Here is a 25,056-nt window from a genome sequence, read left to right as displayed (position 1 = left end):
GGTCGCCCTGCATGATGACCTTTGTCGGGAGAGAGACAGGGGGAGTGTGACTCTGCTGATTCTCCTTGATCTCTCAGCGGCTTTCGATGCCATCGACCATGGTATCCTTCTGGGAAGAGTAGCTGAGTTGGGAGTGGGAGGTACTGCATTGCGGCGGTTCCACTCCTATTTGGCAAGTCACCTCCAGAAGGTGGTGCTTGGGGAACATTGCTCGGCACCCTGGACTCTCCAGTATGGGGTTCCGCAGGGGTCGTTCCCCATGCTGTTCAACATCTACATGAAACAGTTGGGTGCGGTCATCCGGAGCTTTGGAGTGCATTGCCATCAGTATGCTGATGACATGCAGCTCTATTTCTCCTTTTCATCTTCTTCAGGTGAGGCTGTCAATGTGCTGAACCAGTGCCTGGCTGCGACAATGGACTGGATGAGGGCTAATAAACTGAGGCTCAATCCAGACAAGACTGAGATGCTGCTAGTGGGTGGTTCTTCTGACCAGATGGTGGATGTCCAACCTGTCCTGGATGGGGTTGCACTCCCCCTGAAGGAGCAGGTTCGTAGCTTGGGGGTTCTCCTAGAACCATCTCTGTCACTTCAGGCTCAGGTAGCCTTGGTGGCACGGAGTGCCTTCTACCAACTTCTGTTGGTGGCCCAACTATGTCCCTATCTGGACAGGGATAACCTGGCTTCAGTTGTCCATGCTCTGGTAACCTCCAAATTAGATTACTGCAATGCACTCTACGTGGGGCTGCCTTTGAAGACAGTCCGGAAACTGCAGCTTGTGCAAAATGCAGCGGCCAGTTTGGTAACAGGGACCAGACGGTGCGAAAATATAAAACCGATTCTGGCCCACTTGCATTGGCTGCCTGTATGTTTCCAAGCTCGATTCAAGGTGCTGGTTTTAACCTATAAAGCCGTACACGGCTTGGGACCACGATACCTGATGGAACACCTCTCCCAATACGAACCCACTCGTATGCTACGTTCAAGATCAAAGGCCCTCCTCCAGGTGCCTACTCCAAGGGAAGCTCGGAGGGTGGCAACAAGAGAGAGGGCCTTATCAGTGGTGGCCCCCAAATTATGGAATGATATTGTTGACAAGGTGCGCCTGGCGCCAACACTGTTATCTTTTTGGTGCCAGGTGAAGACTTTCCTCTTCTACCAGGCATGTGTTTTAAATTGTTTTAAATTTTAAAATTGTGTTTTAAATTGTTTTTAAAATATGTGTTTTAAATTGTATATTTGTTTTAATGTTTTTGGTTGCTGTAAACCGCCCAGAGAGCTTCGGCTATGGGGCAGTATACAAGTGCAATAAATAAATAAATTCTCTAACTAATGCATTTTGTTCGTAAAGCTAATTTAAAGAAAATGCTTTTAAAATACTTACATATGAGACATTTTAGGAGCATTTTGCAGATCCTGAGTTAATTTGACTTTTGAACCATTACATATCTAAAAGGATCTCTTTCAACTCAGGTTAATTTTCTAGGACTGATTTAAAACAAGGTTGCAATCTTCTTATTTCTGTAGGTACAATCCCCAGAAATGGTTTTACTATGAAAGCTCTATTTGAAATGAACAGGATTTGTGTTCTTGCCCAGCTTCTTTTAATATCAATAGAGGAAATGTGCCCATTATCTTCTGTTTACAGGCAATGCTTTAAATTTTTATGTGTACTTAAATTATGTAGCTATAGTCCAAAAAGGGTGATGGAAATCAAAAGCCAGATATAATGAGTGGCTCTTTAATTCACTAAGCTGAAGACAGTCAAACTTTAAGCTCATCCATAGTTGAATACTGAACAGTTATTTAGCACTAACTTAGAAGCTTGCAAAATCTACATATTTAAAATATCCTGTTATATAGTAAGCCTTTGTATGGTGCTGAGCTGTAGGTTTTTGATTCTGTAGGATGCAGTTATAGATTATTTTAAAAAAGCAGTGTTATATACCTTTTAGAATGTTATCAAAATTATTCTATAAGTAATTGTAAGAGCTACAGAATATTCTACAGCATCCAATAATTAAAACATACGAAGACAAAGAATCTAGTAAGCTTTTTGAATAAGGTATGTTAAATGCCCATTCCAGAGCAACATATAGACCCCCAGGTTTTATCTAGCTGGTAACCCTCCAGTGACAGAAGGCTCTTTGATCCGGGAGAGCCTTCTAGCAGTGGAACAAGGATTGAGGCATTTATTTTCTCCTGCCCCTTGCAACCCCCCCCCCCACATCACCTCCCATGTTGTCAGTGGCAAATTGTATGTCATGAACTAAGACATTTCCTGGTGTTGGTTTTGCTGGTGTTTTTTAAAAAGAATTCATTGCTTTTAATGGGTTTTGTACTGTTGTAATATGTTGGAAACAGCTTTGGTATTTTCCTATAGATAAAAAGTAGATAAACTTGTATATTTAATTAAAATAATAAATAATAGGCTTTATCAATAATATTAAACAAAAGATTAGAACAATTGTCAGCTCTCACACCAAGACCTTTTCTGCCAGATATCGTCAGATGAGAAGATGGAAGATGATTTTGTGGATAAGTTTTATGAACCCAAGTAATGATTTATAGTAGAAACTAGCCTGTTTTACCAGAGCCATGAAAATATATTTGAATGCATTTTCTAAATCTAAATCCTGTTTTCTGTACACTCTGTGAAATAAAGTGATTTTTTTAAAAAAAAGAAACGAAAACAGGAAAAATATTCTGATCACTTCAAACCTGCTGATGTTAAGACCAGGTTTCAGATATGCTGCTTCATGTAGATTTAACATCAGTTGTGCATGACATAAATTCCTAATATGAAAAGTTGGCATTTTGTACCATAAAATTCAATGTTTTTGTTCTCCATGCAGAATGTATTCAATTTCTACTAAATATCCTCTCTTAAAGTTTTCATTAGTAAGTTTTAAAAATAACTATTGAAACACATTACATTGTTAGCCATTATTACACATACAATGTTATATCACTGTACAGATTTTTAAACTGTTTGTAACTTCACAGGCATTTTTGATGTTTGTGTATTGAGTTATGATGAGCAGTTATATACATGAGTGGTGTAATGAAGAGGGGTAGACAAAAAGTAGATAAATAGGGGCAGGGCTTATTGTATAATGAAAATAGTCAGCTTCTCACAAGTTGATTGAATTTCCTGCAGTTAATTGGTATGGGTAACTTACTGTTTAACATGAGTTTAGAAGGTGGTCTCTTAAATTTTAATGTTCTGTTTTGTATAAAATTTTCTGAATTAATCAAGAGTGGAAAATATTTGGAATGGACTCCAAAATGACACAGAATGGAAGTGGAAGGCAAACGTCTGGACATTTTCTGCATATTAGATCATTCTTGAGGAGGAAAATAATTGGGGAGTAAAGTTCATGAATTTTTAAGTGAATTGCCACAGTGTTCCATTTGTAAGAGTTTTAAAAAATGTGCAGTTTTGTTGAATCTCACACCTGGTTATGTCTTTTAGTCAACAGTGGTGACAATAATATGATCTGAGCTCCATAACAGTTGCATATTTTAAAACTATATGAAAACTGAGGCTTAGGCAGAGGTTTCTGATGTTGATTTAGTAGCCTTTCTCTAATGTTAAGTTCTGGGGGGATTTCTCCCCAAAGCAAATACCAAAGGAGAGATTTTTCTCAAGAATGAAGCATGGGAAGAAAGGGTTAAACTTTCCATTGCTGCTGTGATCCTGATAATTCTCGACCCCCTCCAGCTGATGTTAATATGCATTTTTAAAAACCTGCAGGTTAGATGCAAAGGTATATTTATTGTCACATCATATTTAGCCCTGAGATTATGGCAAACGAACCATGGACAAGATGGTCACAATCTAAAAACATTCTTACTAGGGAGAACAGTAAGACTCACTTTCAAATAAACATGAGTAGGATATTGCACTGTAAAAATGCACTGTATTGCACTGTAAAATGATGGAAGCTAGTTTCCAATGTTGCAGACCTGGGAAAGAAGGTATTAAAGAGAGAGGAACATTAAAGAGAATCCACTAAGAATAGACTTGTTCCCTTTACTTTAAACAGGAACATGATTTTTTAAAATATATGTATTACTTGTAATGCAGGGGATGGTGCTGAAATAAATTACTTAGTCCAATACAGTATAGGCTTTTTTCTGACTGGATAAACAACTCTTCAAATTAAGGTGAAATAACATAACTGTAAGTAATTACACATGAGAGATACACACAGTGAGCTATCCATGGCTTTATTGATCCCCCCCCCAAAATAAGCATAAATATGTCATTCAGGGGTAGTGTATTTTTCTAGTCTTCGTATTTTAAATAATATTTTTAACTTCTTAAGGGATCTGAAAGGTTTAAAGAAAAGAGCTTATTTTTTGTTACAGTATATCTTCTACATATAAAATGTCCTTTGCACTGTAATCATTTAAAAAATAGCAAAACCACATCTCTGTCCAGCCAAATTCTTGTCTAGGAAACTTCACCCTGGATTAAATGTTTACCGATGAATTATTAAACCTCAAAAACATGGGTTTGTAACAGAAATTTTGTCCAAATGCTTGAGGTAACTATGGTAATACAATTTGTCCCCTCTAATTAAATGGTAATATTATTACACAAATTCACTTAAATGTCATCAGCTCCACTAAAAAGGACTACCAAGAACTTCTGTTTCTTATTACAAGCTTCAGTAAAATTCCTTCACATCCTTTAATTATTTTTATAATAAAGGCTGTGTCTACATAGACAGCTTGTGATATACAGGGCAATCAACATAAAATCTATGTGTATAACACAGGCATTAGAGGTTAGGATAGAGTCTATTATCTCTAAAATGGAATTATTACGCTCAAGGGTAAAGTTCTGATGAAATGTTTCTTCTTGAATGTTAGGGCTGGGGGAAAAATGCCATAAAACCTGACCAAACCTGCTTAGAAGCCACCTGGTTTCCATTTTGCTAGCTCAACACTTTTAGATCTTATAAATTTAATCATTTATGACATTTCAATGCACTTAGATTGCATTGTGGATTTCAGATTTTTCTTTAGATCTTCTCTCCATTAGGTTAATTATTGGAAGTATATTTTGCATAAAACTAAGAACTTTTCCTGTTGAAGTTTATCTGGTCAGTATTAGCCATAAACCAGCCTCCTCAAACACTTACTGAGTAGAGGCCTAGTTGATTTAATTCTACTAACCTTGACTTTCAGGATACAATTTCCTGGTAAGTAGTAACCCAAACTTAACACATCATGAGATTTCTGTCACATCTACTGTAAAACTTATAACTTAAAAATATTTGTTGAAGTGTCATGGTTTCTCCCAAACAACCATGGGGCAGGTTTTCTGCAAGAATTCTGTTTGAGCCCTAGACCTCACCACAGACCTAGTTTCGACTTCCAGGTTCTTTTGCAGAAGCAGTGATTTCTTTATTTGGTGGAGGGAAGCTCCTAGTTTCAATCTCAGCTCTACTATGTAGCTGTGTTTGATAATGACCAAATGTGACATACAACATAGCTTTTCTGCTTTTAATAGCTATATAAAAGATGCAATTTAAGCAGGGAAGGGGTAGTAAAACCTGTGCCTTCTATCCCCGCTATTAAAGGTATTGAAGCCCTGCCCTCCGTTGCACCTGATCTGGACCTGAATTAATCTCAGCATTGTTTCCCATTTGTAGAGTGAAATGTTTAATCTTTCAATATTGTTCTGAAAATGAATTAGATTAAATCATTAGGATCCCTCAATATTAACTGATTAATATTAACTGACCAATTTTTGTGGAGGCAGAAAGGGCATGGATTCAAAGGACGTCTAGGCACATGCACACTATCAGTTCTGTTCCAAGCAAATATATTGCATCGCCTCACCATAGGGTGCCTCCATCCTCATGTAGGTTTGTGACATCTCAACATATAGGTGACTTGCCACAACAGCTTCCTGTCATAAATCTATCTTTAGTGCATTTCTTTCATATCCTTTTTTTGTTTTTAATTTTTAGTTTTTTTCTTCTCTTCCATTCTTCTCCTGCATTTTATTGTACTTGCCTTAAGATAAGACATTGAAAACAATATTGCTAGTAAGAGTTGACAGAAAAATGTTGGTAATTCTGAGATGTGAGATTTGTCCAGTTATATTCAAGCATTATAATTTAAACAGATTTTTAAAATTTCCAAACGCATCAGTTGTCAGTTAGAAAACTGTTTCATACTGTGCATTAAATATAACATTTGGCTGCATTACAAACCAGAACGAGATTGGAATCAGGGAGATCGGGTTTTGAATCCTTCCTCAGCTATCAAATAATATTTTCATATATAACATTTAAGGTACCTTGTATTTCAGTCTACCCGTAGGTTTGTAATGCAAATGTAAAACATACATTAACTAGACTGCTCATTCACGGTGTAAACTCCTCTTCTCCCAATTCTCTTTTGTATGAGCAGGTGTTAACTTAAACAGTGTCAGAGTGGCAAGTTAAGCCTTGTGTTTTTTAAAAAAAAGACTAGGTGGCCTTGCAAGCAATCTTTTATATTAACCTACTTTGCAAGGTTCTTGTGAAGACAAAATTAGGTAACTATACACTGACCTGAGCTTCTTGGAGGAAGGATGAGGTATAAATACAATAAATAAATAAATAAATGGGTAGAGTAGAGCCACTGAAAGTCAAATATTCAGCTCCAGACTTCTTTCTGGATATGTCCTAGTTCAACTCCAGATTAGTTTCTCCAGTATTTAAATCTGTTAACTACAGTGCATCAATATGCTTATTTGCAGCTGGTTTTGTGGGTATTTTTATTAAAGTCACATGTTGGTTAGAATGAGCATTTGTTTGTCCATGAAGGAGAAATGCTTGCATTCATTGGAAAGAAAGGAGCATATATGAAAACAATAGCATTCAGGAATATCAATTGAGTATAACGTGACAAGGTCTTTCTAAATGTGTTTGCTGTTTAATAAGAAATGCTGCTTTGAATTATTCGTAATAATTCGTGTTCCTTTCCATCCTTGTGAAGAGAAGCAATTGTTTTAGGAATTTTAGTTTAATTGTAGCCATCAGAAAATAACCCTGAAGGCAAATTAACGAAGAGTTAATGAGTAAAGTGTCTAAACAGTCTCCCTTTTATTCTTTTTGGTTTTGACTGAGAGTATAGGCTATGAGAGATATCCTGAATCTATAAACCTTTTTTTGCACCAATAATACCACTTTTTTATTTGTATTTAATGAGGAAGCTCTGTCTAAAGGGAGCCATTCACTATCAAAGCTGTTCTTTTAAAAGAGAATGGTAGGAGTGTGTTCTGTTTTACTTTGGGAAATCTTGTAAAAAAAAAAATTACTGAGAAAGCATTTTACACAAACACCCTTTCAAGCAGGAAAAATATGTTTGATTCTGTTGTGTCTCTGAAAGTAGAAGACTTCCCTTTGTAACATTCAAAGGTCAAATTCTCTAATTCTGTTTTGGGACTTGTTTGTGTTGGGTTTTTAGCCAGCATTCTCCAGTACACAGTAGTGATTTTTTTTAAAAAAAACTTCTCTCCCCACACCCAACTGCTGTTTTCAGTCAGTATAAACAGTTCCTTGCCACAATAACATGTTCAAATATAGCAGAGAACCCATTTCTGGGAGAATTGACTCCTCGTGCATTTCTTAACCATTTTTGGGAAGGATTGATCTATCTGTAGATGTAGGAGAGGGAGGCAGTAGCTGTAAATTGAAGTGACATCATATGTATTACTACCATTGATCCGCTTTTAGACTACAGCCAGGATAAAAGGAAATGGCATCAGGGAGGAAGTATGCTCATTTAGGCACAGATCCCAGTGTGATAATGGAGTAATAATAGAAATCACGCCACCGTCAATTGGTTGCTGCATTAGTCCAGGGCACATTTCCCTTTGAGGAGGCTTTCAATGACTTCATTCAAGTACAGGCTGTAGCAAATGGGATATTCAGCATACCAGCTGTATTCCTTTAGTGATTTGTGTCTTGGCTTAGGGGCGCAGTGCAAGTAGTCATGCTGTTGGATGCTCAAGTGCATTTATCTGTGTCACATTTTTATGGCTGTGGAAGGTCAGTAGTCAAATGTTTCAATGACATTTTTTTCTAGTATAAATTGTGGACCTGGCATTTATTATGTTATGCTAATACAGGGGTTGACAAATAGTCTCTTTTAGGGTGGGTGGTCTTCTGGGATGAGAGGCCAATGACCTTGTAGAAGGCAGTGAGAGCTTGGGAAGAGGCAAGATTGGTTTTCACTGTACTTTTTCAAGTTATTGGGAGAGAAGGAGCCAGGGAAATTGTCAGAGAATGCATTTTTTAAAAATCTTGTGCTTGGTTTGCCGAAACCTTCTCAAAACAGTTGGCAGTTCAGCATTTTATGTCAAAATAAAGAACGATATTGTTGGCATTTTAAATCTTTGCTTGTTATCAGATACGATAAATTACTAAGATGCACATCTTGTTTCTTGCCAAGTAGTTTCATAAACTCAGCTTCTGTGTTTGGAGAATCTAAGTCTATGCGTAAGCTGCTGAGGAACTGTCTGCTGTTGTGCTTATTCTTTTTCATTTGACTGCATCTTCAAAAAGCAGTAAGTGTACATGCTCCTGCAGAGAAGCACACCAGTATGTGTTGTCTATAACACAGTAACAAAGATTTAAAACCTTCGTAGTTGCAGTTATAGGTTTATTCAACTTTAAACACCAGAAAGTCTAATAAGAGCTACCATTTCACGAGAAATGGCTTTTTAACTGGCAAATGGTGCTTCTCTTTGGAGCATTACAAGATACTTCAATGTGCTCAGTCACAGCATAATAATTTATTTCCTCTCTCTAATACTCCTACTTAAAAGAACATTTGGCACAATCGTGAGAAAATAACTTTATTTTTTATGAGATAAAGAAGGGTTAGGTTTAGATGTCTCTGCTTCACATTGTGTCTCAGTAAAACACATTTCATATCAGCAGAGGTTGCTGTATTTTTATCACCCATGTGTCTGTTCTTTTTAACTTGGTTTGTTTGTTAAATTTTATAGAAAGCTCTCGAAAATGTCCATTGTATATATCCTGTTCAGTTAGTCTAGGCTTGTACCAATACTTTCCATACATAAAGGTTCCAAGGGCACAAGTAATTCCTCCTTAGTTTATATATCAGAAGCAGCTTAGCACAATATATATTCCCAATGGATTGGATCTGGACTTGCCTTCTTTATGCAGGCAAAAAGGCATCTTCCATCCATGGAAATCTTTTGAATCAGCAGAGGGATTCTGCTGTCAGATCCTCAACACTCTGGAACTACAGGGGGAGGGGCCAATCAGCAAAACTTACCTCATCCCCCCCTTTGCTTGTGGTGGGATGGTTTGAGTGTCCCCTGAGTGGAATACTACCAGTGAAAGCAAAGTCTTGATCCAACCCATTGTGTGTGTGTAATTTTCAACAAACTCAGTGAGGAAGCTCACTTGTACAGTACAGTAATGCTTTCAGAGTTGTTATGTGGAGCCATGGGCTTCCAAGACTTTTAATCTTCCACAGCAGACAAAGTTTGATGTTGGGTGGAACGGTACCCCATTTCTTTTCAGGTAGGCCTACAATTATCCCACTAGTTTTCAACAGTTCTAAAATTTGAGTCTGGCCTAATTTGAAATGTAACCATCCCACTTTGAGTGCTGACAGCAAACAACTTGTGTTGCTTTTTGTGATGGGAGTACTCTGATGTAAATGATTTCAAAATTGTGGCATTCTGCCCAAAAGGCACTTTCAAATGGTATTGTTGACTTTTGGAAAACATAAGCAAACAGCTGAGAATAGTGTATGTTAGTGACAAGAAAGTAGTAGGATAACAAGTTATTCTAGTATGGATACTGAAGATACATGTCACATGGTAGTTACAGTTGGTTGAAACTGCTGTTGCAGATCAACTGTCATGCATGGAACTGTTTGGTCACATAAACAAATATAATGTGTCGATGGAAAAAGCTGAAACGTGAAAAGCTTGTCACATATTAACCATCAGGTAAACTGCTAGAGAGTTTTCCTAATGTGAGGCTTTAATTGGCTTGTTGAGATTAAGTCTATAATGTGAATATAAAATGTATAGTGATTTGCTTTGTTTTTTGCATTTTCTTCTGCACTAAGAATATTCACATGTAGCATGACTTGTGTGTGAGAGTATCTTGAGAATGTTACAGATGTACCTTATATGAAAACAGACCGTGTTTGTCCTCAAGTACTAGAAGTTTCTTGAACTCATTAAAATACCTTGGGGGAAAACTGTGGGTTTAATCTTCTGTATGTCTCATATGCACAACAATGTAGTTCATATGCAGAGGAATTAAAGAAACACATTTTAATGCGAACATTTTTCAGTGATATATTTGGTGCTATCTGATATATGTCCACTCAGGTATAGGTTCCACTTACTCCCATTTAAGTGAGTATAAGATAGTTGCCTTTGCTGCCTTTTCTTCATTTTCATACAAGTTCAAACCTGGAGTAAGTATAAACTACAAAGACGTATAATCAGGCATTTTCCTTTTATTAAAGTTGTTAGCTACTATATGTCCATTAATATTACTTGAGTTACAGATCTGTTGGTATTTACCTTTAACATAAAATTCAGAATCAGGGAGTCAGTGAAGGGCATATATGTAAAGTAGCCAGTTCTTACTTTTCTCTACTCTTTTTCCAGTTTTTTACAGTTGTTCAAAGCCAAAAGCTGTATAATACACAACTATATGAGGCTCAGTGAGGTAAAGCAAGGACGTGGTTACCTTGCTTCTATATTTCTTTGCTTTCCTTGGCCAAAGCTAGGTTTTTAATGAACTTTCTTTTAAACAATAACTCCTTGTATATATAACGTTAAGGTCGATGCCAAAGATACATTTCAAAAGACACTGCAACTAACCTTCAATTTCTGAATCTTTGGTGCTGTTTCCTTTAGAAGTGACATTTATTAGATGGTGTTGTGCAACATTTGAAATTCAATCTACATTCAGAGATAATTCCTTTGCCAAGACATTAATTTCTCAGACGTCTTCCCTGTTTCTTAGTTTTAGTTTAGGTTTCCCACTCCCTTGAAATAGTTAGTCTTGCGCTATCTGCTTAACCAGGAGAAGCCAACACAGATGTTATGGACAACTCCCATCAGCAACATCTAGCATGGCCAATGGTCAGGGATGACAAGAGTTGTACATATGATGGGCACACCCTTGTGTTAAATGCTAGGTAAAGTAAACTTCTGGGTGGCATAGAAACCTTTGTTTAAAATATTACTGCTTTTAACAAACTTTTTTGTTTTGTTTTTTTATAGTCATATTTCTGATTTCAAAGAAACGTGTAGCTTGCTTCTAATCCCTAGCATGGTTACATGGAAATAACATCCACTGAGTTTAGCAGAGCTTGCCTTGTGGTGAGGGTTGGAGCTTTAAACATGCACGTGTGTATCTGTGTACAGATATATGTAAAATATATATTTTAATTACAAGCATATTATCAACAGGTATCATCACACAAGTGCTATAGGAGCAAGGTCATTTTCACATGACCATTTTGGCTCTTAGCAACTTGTAAAATAACTTGTGCTGAGACCAATTATTTTAGTCCATGCCAAGCTGGTCATGTTCATGCACCACCATGCATTTAATTTGCTTTTTGGCACCAGTAAGCTTAATAAAATGCATAGTCGCACATGCAACAAGCTCAGCCGAGACTGAAGAAGCTGGAAGTTGGCTAGGACTAGGTTTCTCAGTCAGCTGATAAACTGAAGTAGTTGCATAAATTGGCCTTTTGAGAGGCCATTCAGCGACTCAAAGTTTACAGCTCATTCTACAATCCTGTCCCCATTTATGGCATTTCAGCTCTTAGTTTTAAAGAGACTTACAAAGTATGAAGTATCAGGACATAATTGCAGTCTACAAAAGCAATGAGAAATTTCTGTTTACAGTACCTGAATTTTAGAAGCTAGTCTTCATGGCTTGTTAATACACAAGAGACTCATAGTTAAATGAAAACAAACTGGTGAGGGGGGAACCAAACCAAATGAAAAGAGAAAACAATCCTTTCTCTCAAATATTGGTCATATAGGGAGTTTTCTGTAGCATTTCTGTTGCAAATTAGCTTAATCTACACAGTTTGGGATGTTTGAGTAACCAAAATGTCTAGAATAATTAGCTCCTAGCTTTATTCTTTTTTTTCTTTTTAAGGGTGCTCTCACAAGGCACACCAATAATGAAAATCATAACGTGGTTAGGATTGCAAGCCAGACAGGGATATGCCAAGAATCTGGAAAGTAGGCCTTAAGTTTAGATTTGTTGTTTTGCATGTTTCATTAAGCTTTAATGGTTAGGATTTTAAAGTGCCTTATCTATACAGTCTTGATTTTAAGTGCCAATTTTAATGGTCAATCTATATTTTCATATAAAGTCAGTGTTCTTTCTTTGTTGGAATTTGATCCTGATAAAATATAATAGCAAGTATGGGTGTAGTTGGTAAAATCACCACACAAGGAGAACAGGAAGCATTTCAATAGTTGGTCTTCAGATGTGATGAAGTGGGATTACTAAGTAACACTGTGCTTCTGTTTTGCATGCACAAGCTTATTTCTACATATTTTTTATATTTTTTATATTTTATTTTTATGATGTAAAAAGTAAATAAGAAAACCTTTACAGGACATTCAGGATGCAGAATTTCCAAATTAAATGGATATTTTCTGGTAGATGACATGCATTAGTATCTTGGTTTTCAATGAATTATTTATTTTTAAATCCAGTAAAAACACTTAAGCACTCGATGCACTCAAAGCCCTACAGACTTTTTTCCTCAGATTACCTGTAATTAAAATTCTTAGCTCTTTTCTTCTGCAAATTTATGATTGCTCCAGTCCTTTGCACACTTATGTGGGAGTCAGCCTCACTGAACACAGTGGGACTTGATTCTGAGTAAATATGCACTGTTAAAGATGCAAGTGACATATGTGCACACACATTTCATCAAATACTATACAGCTGAAAGGAGACTTGGATAACTTTGCATTAGAAATGTACCATCACAGTATGTTTTTGTTTGCTACCTAGTTTGTTTGTGTTTCCCAGGGATACAGACAAATCCTTCATATCATAAAACTGACAGCCCTCTGTAAGTTTATATGTGTCTGGGCCTCCTGGAACTGATGCATTGTAACTATGCTCTTGTTTCTGCCGCTATCAGAATAGCATATGTATTCCATAAAGCTTGGAGCCCACTAAACTCGTAAAAACATTTCATTAAGATAAATGTGGTTTTGATCTAATCTAAATATAGAACGAGAAGCCATGGCAAATAAGTCTTGATTAGCCTCTTGGAAAGAGCCTTTTGGAATATAGACAATGTAAGACTTTTCAGTAATGAAGCAGAATATACTGTTCCTGTATGTCAAGCACATGATATAATTACACAGGTTATCTCAGACTACTTACTGTCTAGTCTGTTTTAGTCAAATTATATACTAAGCAATGTTTAAAAAAAACAACTCACAAGCTATTTATTTTCTTCTAGCTTTCCCCAGACCAGCTGGTCTTACTTCTGGAGTGTCTCTTGGAAAAGAAGACATTATGTTCAAAAATGTTGGAGTGCTTACAGAGAACTTACCACCTCCGTGAGCAGGATGCAGAGGTAATCCAGTTACAGACATAGTGAGCTCATAAACCTGGCAAATAAGGCAATAATGGGGGAATACAACCATTATGTTAGATCAAGGATTATTCTGATTTTTAAAAAATAAATGAAAAAAAGTCTAAATCTATCCTGAAGGCAGTACGGGCAGAGCATTGATTGCATTTACTGCTCTTAGCTACATAACTATGTTTCTAATAAACATTTGTTTGTAATAAAGCATGCATGTCAATGTATGTTTCCATAGTTTGGCTGGTACAGCCAAGTCACATCCCAGTACTGTGTCTTTGAGTATGAAAATATACATCTGGAGAAGATAAAAAGAAGTGTCATATATTGGATTTCAGTGCCTTCTACCTGCTCATATTTGTCCAGTTGTAAAATTTCTTATTTCTTGTGTTCAGCCAAGATCAAGAATTTTTATTCACAAATATTAGATTGAGCATTTATGAGAAATTAAAGTACTGTTTCAAATATGAGTTCTAAGCAACAATTGTTTCTTATCCAGCACGCATTGTAACTATAACAGATACTGTGCAAATGCGATCAGTGGTTTGTGGCAACTAGATCTTTGAGGAACTTTTCTGCCTAGAAAAAAGAGGAGAACTTAGCCACTTTTTATTCAAAGGTCTCTGTGATGTTCCTCTATTAGTGTATATATGGTAAGTGCTGTTTGTATAGGAGATACATGGTAAGTGGAATGAAAGAGGAGGGGGGAGTGAATGGGCAGTAGAATGCTGGATGATTGGCTGAATGTTTAAAATGGCTGACAGTATAAATGGAAGGATGACAGGTAAATCTGGGTGGAAGGTGGATGTGAGGTGGATGTTAGTGGGTTGTTTTGGTGGGTTTATGAGAGGAGAGTGTGGAGTTCGGATTAATACTAAGACTAGTACCTCAGGAATAGATGAAACCATATGCTTAAGTGCCTTTTAAAGTAATCTTGTTATCTTTGTTATTTAATAAATACTTTTGGTTTACCAAAGGCCTGATCCTTGGCTGGGGTTTCACAGACCAGAAGGGAGGGTAAGGTAAATACCAAGGCTGAAGAGTGACAAATGGTGGCAGCGGGGAAGGGAAGAATAACACCACAAGTATTCAGAGCAAACCAAAATTATCTGCATTGATACAAAGGGAGTGCGACAGCTTAAGCACTCAGTCACAGAGGTAACCTGATAGAGAGACTCAGGCAGAGTCTCTGGGAATACTGGTTATAGGACGTGACTGGTGGTGCTGCCTAGCAGGGGGATCTGTTGAGATCTGTGCTAGAGCGGGGAGAGAAACCATAAAAAAGGACAGTCCGGACTGGTGGAGTCCCTGGTGGTGCCTAGTGACAGGCAGTAACCACGAGCAGGTAGGAACCTGACAGGGAGAGCCAGGGAGGGGCGTCACATGTGGTGGTAGCACAGCGGTGGGATACGAACAACAGAGAATCCAGATACGAATACTAGAGAATCCCTAACAGTGGTGTGGCAAACAGAAATAGCAAAACAAGATTACTTGTGAGAGTGACTGGCAAAGAGTGTGTGGCAAAGAGTGAGTGACCATGGCTGAATATATAAAAATGAAAAGAGAGGAGCTGGTGGAGAAGTGCATAACATTCAATTTACCTCACAAGGGTAAAGGGGTAGATGAATTGAGGGTAGCACTTATAGGATTTGCAACTGCCCAGCAAAAACAACCTGTCAGGGAAGAGACCCCAGAAGGATACTCAAGCAATCCCGCTTATATAGAGTACTTGAGAGAGAAGTTAAGATGGGAGCATGAGTTGGAAACTGAGAGATTGAGGATGGAAGGTGCAGAGAAGGAAAAACAGAGGGAGTTGGAAACTGAGAGATTGAGGAGGGAGGCTGAGGAAAAAGACAAGCAGAGGGTCTTTGAAATGGAAGAGAAGGAAAAACAGAGGGAGTTGGAAACTGAGAGATTGAGGATGGAAGGTGCAGAGAAGAAAAAACAGAGGGAGTTGGAATTTGAGAGAATGAGAGTGGATGCTGAATTACAGGTGGAAAAGTTAAAGTTTGAAAGGGAGAGGTTTCATTCTGATGAAACAAGAAAGGACAGAAATGAAACAAAAATAAAAGTTACACCAAAAGACTTTGCAGTGTTTGAGCCTGGACAAGATCCACAGATTTACCTCAGCACTTTTGAAAAAGCAGCTCAATTGTGGGAGCTACCAGAGGATAAATATATGCAATATTTATCAAACCTGATTAAAGGGGAATTGGCTGAGGTATACCAATATTTCCCCTCAGACAAGCCCGTCACCTATGCTGAGCTTAAAGAGACAGTATACAAAAGGTTCAGATTGGGACCTGACTACTTTAGAAAATTATTCCGAAACTGTCAGATCCAAGCAGGGAGGTCTTTTGTGGAACTGGGAGCAAAGTTGATGGATATATTTGGAAAGTGGATGAGTAGTGCCAAAGCTCAGTCAGTGGAAGAGGTGAAAAGCCTCATGATACTGGATCAATTATTCCATCAGTTACCACCAGAAATAAGGCTCCTTGTCAAAGACCGTTCCCCTACATCGGTGCAGGAGGCCGCAGAGATGGCGGATCACTTCGCCTCCAACAGAACTGGCTGGGTGGGGAAAACATCAAGAGAGTTTAAACCCAGACCATATAATGGTGGCAGAAAGGATGTGGTGCCACAGCGAGTGAGTCCTCCAGTAAAATCTGAAGGGCACAGGACACCCCAGAGTGGATCTGTGTACCCTAAAACAGAGGAGAAATTATGCTACAAATGTGGTAGACCTGGGCACCTACGTTTTCAATGTGAGGTTGCCAACCCCATTAGTAATCCTGCTCAGGCAAGGGCAGTAAAAATAGAACCAAAAGATTTAACCACAAAAAAGGTTCAGTTCTGCCAGATAAACTGGACAGAAGTAACAGACCTTGATTCAAGTCTGAGAGAGGAAGTGAGTGTACAAGGGGCAAATTATTGGGCATTGCTTGACACTGGTGCCGCTCAGACGTTACTGAGGCCAGATTTAATAAAATCTGAAGAAATATTACCTCAGGAAACGGTGACTATCCAAGGAGTGAGGGGTCAACCAGAAAGCTTGCCTGTGGCCCTGGTGAAAATGGCGTGGAGAGGCCGAGAGGGCAGATATAAAGTAGGCATTAATGCCCAACAACAAGAACCAGTGATACTGGGAAGAGATGTTATGGGGGCACAAGGGAAAATATATGTGGTGACCAGACAGCAACTTGGCAGAGAAACAGAAGCCATGTTAAGGGGGGCTGAAGGAAACAGGGTGGAATCTGTTTGCGAGCTTCAGGTCCCCATAGCAACCCTTGGCAGGCCTGCTGAAGGAGACAAACTGTATCAACTGGTCTCTGGGGAAGAGACAGAGCATTTCAGAGAAGAACTGAATAAGGATACCAGTTTGAATCAAATAAAGGAACAAGCCCTGACCCAACAGATTCCTTTCACTGACAAACTGAGGAATCAAGTTGTGTGTGAGAATGGGATTTTATATAGACTGTGGATGCCTGCTGAGAGAAAGGATGAATGTGAACCAGTGAAGCAATTGATAGTACCTAGCAAATACAGAACCAGATTGCTAGAGGTAGCCCACGATGTCCCATGTGCAGGACATCTGGGAATAAAAAAGACCAAGAGGAGATTGGTCCACCGCAATACCTGGTGGAACGCCTCTCCCAATATGAACCTATCCATACACTACGCTCAACATCTAAGGCCCTCCTCCGAGTTCCATCCCATCGAGAGGCTCGGAGGGTGATGACTAGAACCAGGGCCTTTTCAGTAGTGGCCCCCGAACTGTGGAACAGTCTCCCTGATGAGGTGCGCCTGGCGCCGACGCTACTATCTTTTCGGCGCCATGTGAAAACCGTTTTATACTCCCAGGCATTTTAAAGTGTATTTTAAACAGCATTTCCGTATTTTGGATGTTGTTTGGTTCGTTATTGTTTGTTTTTTATTATTATTATTATTTATTGTATTTATTGTATTTATATATTGTGCTTGTTTTTATCTTTTTGTACACCGCCCAGAGAGCCTTCGGGCTTCGGGCGGTATATAAATTAAACAAAATAAATAAATAAATAAATAATTGGCTGCACACTATTATTGGTCAAACATCTCCAAAGATGTAAAACAACATTGTCTATCTTGTGGTATATGCCAAAAGGTGGGAAAAAGTGGAGTAAAGACTAAGGCACCCTTAAAGCCCCTTTCTATAATTGGACAACCCTTTTATAGAGTGGGAATAGATTTGGTGGGCCCTTTTTCCAAACCCACAAGGCATGGCAAGAAATATCTATTGGTGGTGGTGGATTTTGCCACCAGGTACCCAGACGCAGAAGCACTAAGATCTGTAGAAGCCCCTGTGGTGGCAGAGGCTTTATTAAAAATCTTTATGAGGCTGGGTTTCTCTCATGAAGTGCTGATGGATCAAGGTAGTGTATTCATGGGAGAAGTGATGCAATGTATGTGGAAATGTTGTGGTCTAAAACATCTAAAGACCACTACTTACCATCCCGCCACTAATGGGCTAACTTAGAGATTCAATGGCGTTTTGAAGGGCATGATAAGAAGCTATGTTCAAGATCACCCACAAGACTGGGATGAACGTTTGGGATGCTTCTTATTTGCATACAGAGAAGTCCCTCAGGAGTCAACAGGCTTCTCACCCTTTGAACTGATGTTCACTAGAAAAGTGAGGGGACCTTTGGAACTGTTAAAAAATTCATGGGAAGGAACCCTGGGAGAGCACAAAACATCTGTAGTAGATTTTGTATTGGAATTCCGCAATAAATTAACATCAATGATGGAAGTAGTGAAAAAGAATTTGAGTCAAGCACAGCAGAAGCAAAGTTATTGGTATGACAGAACAGCCAGGGAACGTGTGTATGATGTGGGAGATATGGTTATGGCGTTCATACCCAGGAAACATGACAAATTACAGGCTAACTGGGAAGGACCATATACCATCAGAGAAAGGCTTGACACAGTGACGTATGTAATCACCACAGACCAATTAAACAAAAGCAAAGTGGTTCATGTAAATATGTTAAAGCCTTACCATACCAGGGATGCAAAGGTGTTGCAAGTTACCTTATTCCCTGAGGGAAGTGGGCCTGAACTTCCAGATTTAGTACAAGAAAGCAAAGACAAAGGAGGGGTAGATCAATTGGAATGGTCAGAGGAGGTGAAGGAGGAAGTAAAAGAAGAGATTCTGAGAGTTTTGAAAACCTATAGGAATCTCTTTAGCAACAAACCTGGCCGAACCAGTATAGTTATACATTCCATTGATACTGGAGATCATGCCCCAATCAGATCTATGCCATACCGTGTGAATGGGAAAGTTGTGAGTGAAGTAAACTATTTAGGACATAAGGTGGGGAGTGGGAAAATCACCCCCTTATGGAGCAAGGTGGAGGCAATACAAGCGTGGCCTATCCCCTTAACCAAAAAACAAGTTAGGGCATTTCTAGGTGTGGCTGGTTTTTATAGGAAGTTTGTGAAAAATTTTGGGGAAATAGCAACCCCCTTGCATGAATTGACAAAGAAAAAGTGTTCTGAGCGTGTGGTATGGACGAATGAATGTCAGAAGGCTTTTGATCTGCTGAAGCAAGCCTTGTGCCAAGGACCCATATTAATAGCACCAGACTATGAGCAACCATTCATCGTGGCTACAGATGCGTCAGACCTCGCGCTGGGAGTCGTCTTGCTGCAGGAGAGAGAAGGCACCAGACATCCAGTGGCGTATCTGAGTCGCAAGCTGACACCGAGGGAGAAAAACTATTTGTCGGTCCAAAAGGAGTGCCTAGCGGTCGTGTGGGGACTGAACAAGTTGCGCCCATACGTGTGGGGACGAAGATTCACGGTAACAACGGATCATCGGGCCTTGTTATGGTTGCAGACTATGAAAAACCATAACACTATGCTGCAGAGGTGGTCCTGGGCCCTACAAGACTATCAAGTGGACTTCCAGTTCATAAAAGGCAGGGACAATGTACTGGCTGATGGACTTTCCAGGCAAGTGGCCGGGACTGCAGTGACGTGACCCAGACGAAGGAACAAAAAAAAAGACATTTTCCCCATAGAGACTTGTTATATTGTTAACGCGACGTATAAATCCTGGAACAGGAATAATACTCTGCCGTTGTTTTAAGGGGGGGGGAATGTGATGTTCCTCTATTAGTGTATATATGGTAAGTGCTGTTTGTATAGGAGATACATGGTAAGTGGAATGAAAGAGGAGGGGGGAGTGAATGGGCAGTAGAATGCTGGATGATTGGCTGAATGTTTAAAATGGCTGGCAGTATAAATGGAAGGATGACAGGTAAATCTGGGTGGAAGGTGGATGTGAGGTGGATGTTAGTGGGTTGTTTTGGTGGGTTTATGAGAGGAGAGTGTGGAGTTCAGATTAATACTAAGACCAGTACCTCAGGAATAGATGAAACCATATGCTTAAGTGCCTTTTAAAGTAATCTTGTTATCTTTGTTATTTAATAAATACTTTTGGTTTACCAAAGGCCTGATCCTTGGCTGGGGTTTCACAGACCAGAAGGGAGGGTAAGGTAAATACCAAGGCTGAAGAGTGACAAATGGTGGCAGCGGGGAAGGGAAGAATAACACCACAAGTATTCAGAGCAAACCAGAATTATCTGCATTGATACAAAGGGAGTGCGACAGCTTAAGCACTCAGTCACAGAGGTAACCTGATAGAGAGACTCAGGCAGAGTCTCTGGGAATACTGATTATAGGACGTGACTGGTGGTGCTGCCTAGCAGGGGGATCTGTTGAGATCTGTGCTAGAGCGGGGAGAGAAACCATAAAAAAGGACAGTCCGGACTGGTGGAGTCCCTGGTGGTGCCTAGTGACAGGCAGTAACCACGAGCAGGTAGGAACCTGACAGGGAGAGCCAGGGAGGGGCGTCACAGTCTCCAAGTGACTTATAACACATTGAGAAACATAAACACATTATGCCATTAAAAGAATTCCTACAAACACCTACCATTCTCATGCACACACCCATACACACATACCATAACAGCCACAGGAAGCTTTTACAGAACGCTAGTAACAAAACAACATGATAATCCGTCTATCAAAACCCTGGGGAAAAAGGTAAGTCTTTACTGGCATCAAAACGATAGCAGTGAAGGTGCCAGGTGGATCTCACTGGAAACAGCATTCCACAGTAGGGAGCCATAATGGAAAAGACCCTCTCCCTTGTCACCTCCCTCTGAGCCTTCTCCATAGGGGGGACCTGGAGAATAGCCTCAGAAGAAGATCAAAGGGTCCAGGTAGTTTCAAATTGGGAGAGGTACTCCAGAGCATCCTGAGCCATAAAGAGTTTTATAGGTCAAAACCAGCACTTTGAAATGGGCTCAGAAATGTACAGGCAGCTGGTATAGTTGTAACAAAATTTGTGTTTTATGATCCCTTTGCTTCGAACCGGTCAACAGTTGGGCATCTGCATTCTGCACTAATTTAAGCTTCTGAACTGTTTTCAAAGACAGCCCCAAATAAAGGTTGCAATAGTTCAACCTTGAGGTTACCAAAGCAGACCAGATAGGGTTGTAGTTGGGCCACCAGCCTACGCTAATGGAAGGCACTCTGTACCACCAAGGCCACCAGTGCCTCAAGTGAGAGGAATAGATTCAGGAGAACCCCAAATTATGAACCTACTCCTTCAGAAGCAATGTGACCCCATCTAAAGAAAATACCTGGATATTTGTGCATCCCTGGAAACAATGTGGCCCTGAAGTTCCAATAATCAAAGATAAATACAGATGCTAATAAGGGACTGTGCTTTATAAGCTGTCTTAAATTCACCTGGCCCCAAAAAGTGTGTGTGTGTGTGTGCTTAAAGACAAATAAATAGGAGTGATATCCAACTATGTCATACTTAAAATAGATCAATTGAAATGAATAGAATTAATGGGTCTGCTCTATGACTTATTTGGATATCATCTTAAGTAAATAAATCTGATCCTGTAAATGCTGGGGTGTGCATTTGCGCAATATTTGGTTAGGATCCTGATTCAGCACTTTGTAAAACAGCCCAATTTGGCTTGGCCAATTCAGAGGCTGCCCAGTTGTCTCAAGGGTTCAAGTTCACTTAATTCCCCCATCCCCATTCACTACTGCAAAATGTTTAAAAGGCTATAGCCTTTCCCCCTTATTTATTGTTTTCACTATTATATTTATATCCCATCAGTCCACCCCAAAGGAGCCCAGGGAAGCAAGCAGCAAGTGATAAACCAATAAAAACGACTGAAAAACAAAACATCTTCAAAACATTTTGACAGAAGGAGATGAAATTTTCAGGCATAGTAGCCCCTCTAAAGTAGCTAAAACCTGTTAAATTGCAAGGAACTAGGCCCCGGGGATTTTTATGATGCACACTTCTAAAATGTGAATCACCCTTCCCTGTCAAAAAAAAAAAAGGTATGGTCTCTAACTTTTTTTTTTTGCATTATAAGGTAAAATTTTATTTTATTTATTTATTTTATTTATTATACTTGTATACCGCCCCATAGCCGAAGCTCTCTGGGCGGTTTACAGTAACTAAAAACAAATACAATCTAAGATACATCTTTTTTAAAAAAACAAAACAAAAACAATTTAAAACAGAATTTAAAAATTTAAAACAATATAAACACATGCTAAAATGCCTGGGAGAAGAGGAAAATCTTGACCTGGCGACGAAAAGATAAGTGTTGGCGCCAGGCGCACCTTGTCAGAAACATCATTCCATAATTTGTGAGCCACCACTGAGAAGGCCCTCTCCCTTGTTGCCATTCTCCGAGCATCCCTCGGAGTAGGCACCCGGAGGAGGAATTTCCCGCAGGAATTTGCAGGCAATATCTCCCTTTCTGGGGCATGAATCCTGACAAATTTGAAAAGGATAGGTGCAGTGGTTTTCTTGCAAGCCCAGCCATTCATTTTGGGGTGATTGAAAAAAGGAATTATTTTATCTCTGCAAGTGTTTTCTGAGCAGTTGGTCTGAAAATGGCAGACATGAGAGAAGTGCCCCTGAGTAAAAAAAAAAAAGCTACATTGCAAACTAATAGGTCTGCTTAGAGGTTCTATTTTCAATCAAGCAGTATACAAATTTTGTTAAATAAATAAATAATAAATACATTTCACAGGTCCAGGACTTTTGTGGTAGGCACCTTTAAAAGTTGACTTTGGTGCGGGAATAATTAAAAGGGATTTGCTTCCCAAGAAAACTCATTCCCTCTGATTACAAGCTTGAGCTATTAGTTTTGAAGGGACTCTCTTTTTCCTGTTCGCATCCTGGCATCTTCCTTAAGCTTAGACACTGATCTTTCACTCTTATAAATCTGTTCTGTTGCCCAAAGCATTGGGATTGGATAATACTGGTAAAACCATTCCCTCTGATTATAAGGTAAACCTGCCAGTCACAATGGAGCTCTTCCTCTTTTCCATCTCCCCGCTCTGCTGTTTGCTGTCTCTTCCCCAGTCATCCCACCCTGCCATTATGGTAAGCTTACAGACATTTCTTTTGCTTTCAGCTGATACTTGCCTGCAGTATTTGTTTTAATGTCTAGATTGATGAGTACCACAAAGTGAGTCAGGGGTCCCTGCTTTGTGCCATCTTGTGGAGATCCTTTTCATCTCTGACAAGTCCCAAATAGCTCCAAGGTATCCTGCTTTGCCTCTGAATTTTGGATTCATCCAAAGCTGGTGCACACCCCTATTAACCTCTGATACAGTGGAAGGTTGCTGTAACACTTCTCATTGTCCTGCAGATTCAGATATACTGTGCGTATGACCATGTCAACTGAATAAAATACTGTGTACGGTACAGCAGTTTACACATTTCCTGCCTTTTCATCCAGGCAGTTGCCTTTGTTGTTTGTTCTTACTTCAGCCTCACTTGTTACCCTGTTTTCCTGTTTGTTTTAACGCTTTTTTGTCCTCTGTGCTCCTAGTGAATCCTCCATTTGCCTCCCCTGGGTGTTTCTTTTTTCCTTCAGCGTTCTTTTTAAAGATCTATTTCCTGACATCCCCCCTCCTGCCTGCCCTTTTCCTTCCTGGTGGCTTTTTCCTGCGGGACGATTATTTCTCGGAACCTTCTCCAAGTTCTTACATTACTGTCTGTGGAGCTTTATTTTTGTTAATTTGTTTTCCCTTCTGTGTTACCTTTCCTGGAGCCCTTATAATGCAGGTGCATCTTTGTCCCCTGAGCTTCTACCATATATAGATTTTCAGTAAAAAGAAATAACTTTGAGTGTCTTTGGATTGCATTTGAGAAGTAGTGGCCAGTGGACTATTTACTGCCTATCCCTGGCATAAGAAAGAGGATTTCAAAACTTGACATTTGACTATTTTGTATGAAGACAAGACACAGTGGCTGTACAAGATTTCTGTCTAAATTAGAATTTTATATGGCAGTGGTTAAAGCTGAAGATGGGGGCAATAGTAGCCATTATTATTGGATGAATTTGTTTCTGTGGATTCTAGAGTGCTAATGGGAGCTTTTGCAGATGAGAACATAACATTTTTAAAAGCACAATTCAGAAATGTCTACTTTTCCCCAAGGAAATACTGAGAGTAATGTAGCAATAGTTAAAGTGAATTTCAGCTTTTATCTGTTTGTTTATAGGGTGTTCAAAATGCCAAATTTATTTTTAATTAGCCTTGAAAGTCTCACTCTGCTATTTATAGGAACTAAGATATATTTAGAGTATATTTTAATCACACACAAATACCAAAGAAATGTCAGGAGTTCTATATCTGGAAGAGAAATAACTGAGAAGGTAGGATCAAAGCTGTAACCCTTGTGTTGTGGTTTCATGCCAGAGAATCTAGGCCTGTGAGATTTTTGCCCCCTATTATATTATTACTTTCATTTTTTTATACATTGTGTCAAAGGCATGCTAGTGAACTTTTATGTCGTTTTGGTATTTAAAACAGAGTTATGACCTCTGTGGCAGAAATGTTGCCTCAGCTTTATCTTGCAAGGTGAAATGAAGGGCTTAACTAGACCCTTTAAGAAGGACAACCAAGATAACATTACCATTAGCATTTCTGCAGCTACTGAATCACAGGCACCTACAACCCTCAAAAGGGAATGTTGGTTTACATACTGTTGCCTGTCTAAGCAAGGGACTTTCCATGTCTCCAGATACAGTAAGCATTCTGCAGAAGTTTTTTTCTTGTAATGATGGCAAGTTCTAAGATTCCAGCCTAAGGTTTGATTACAAGAATTCTATCAATAACATTCAGTTTGAAGCATGAGACTCCAGGTTGTAACATAAAAATCAAGTTGTTAGTTGTACAGTTGTATAGAATATTTTGTGCAATTAATTTTCATGTGGTAGACAAAGTGATCATGTAGACATGCTTAGGTGGTAATTCTTAAATTGCTGTCAAACATTGCATAAATTGCTATATGTGTGTTCTTTCTGGTGTAAC

At 39.1% G+C, this 25,056-nt stretch overlaps 1 protein-coding gene across 7 annotated transcripts in view; it reads left to right on the top strand.

Moving 5' to 3' along the window:
• The window catches only part of AOPEP (aminopeptidase O (putative)), a 303,566-nt gene that overhangs the window by 237,886 nt on the left and 40,624 nt on the right, over positions 1-25,056 (top strand). For all 7 annotated transcript variants that reach the window (XM_061626523.1, XM_061626498.1, XM_061626526.1 and 4 more), the window contains one exon: positions 13,519-13,635. In XM_061626523.1, the coding sequence (XP_061482507.1) occupies positions 13,519-13,635 (117 nt within the window). The remainder of the gene's footprint in view (positions 1-13,518; positions 13,636-25,056) is intronic.

The sequence above is a fragment of the Rhineura floridana genome, chromosome 1 (assembly GCF_030035675.1).
Source record: "Rhineura floridana isolate rRhiFlo1 chromosome 1, rRhiFlo1.hap2, whole genome shotgun sequence".
Lineage (NCBI taxonomy): Eukaryota > Metazoa > Chordata > Lepidosauria > Squamata > Rhineuridae > Rhineura > Rhineura floridana.
The sequence above is the reverse complement of the archived record's forward strand: the minus strand, read 5'-3'. Positions and strand labels throughout refer to the sequence as shown.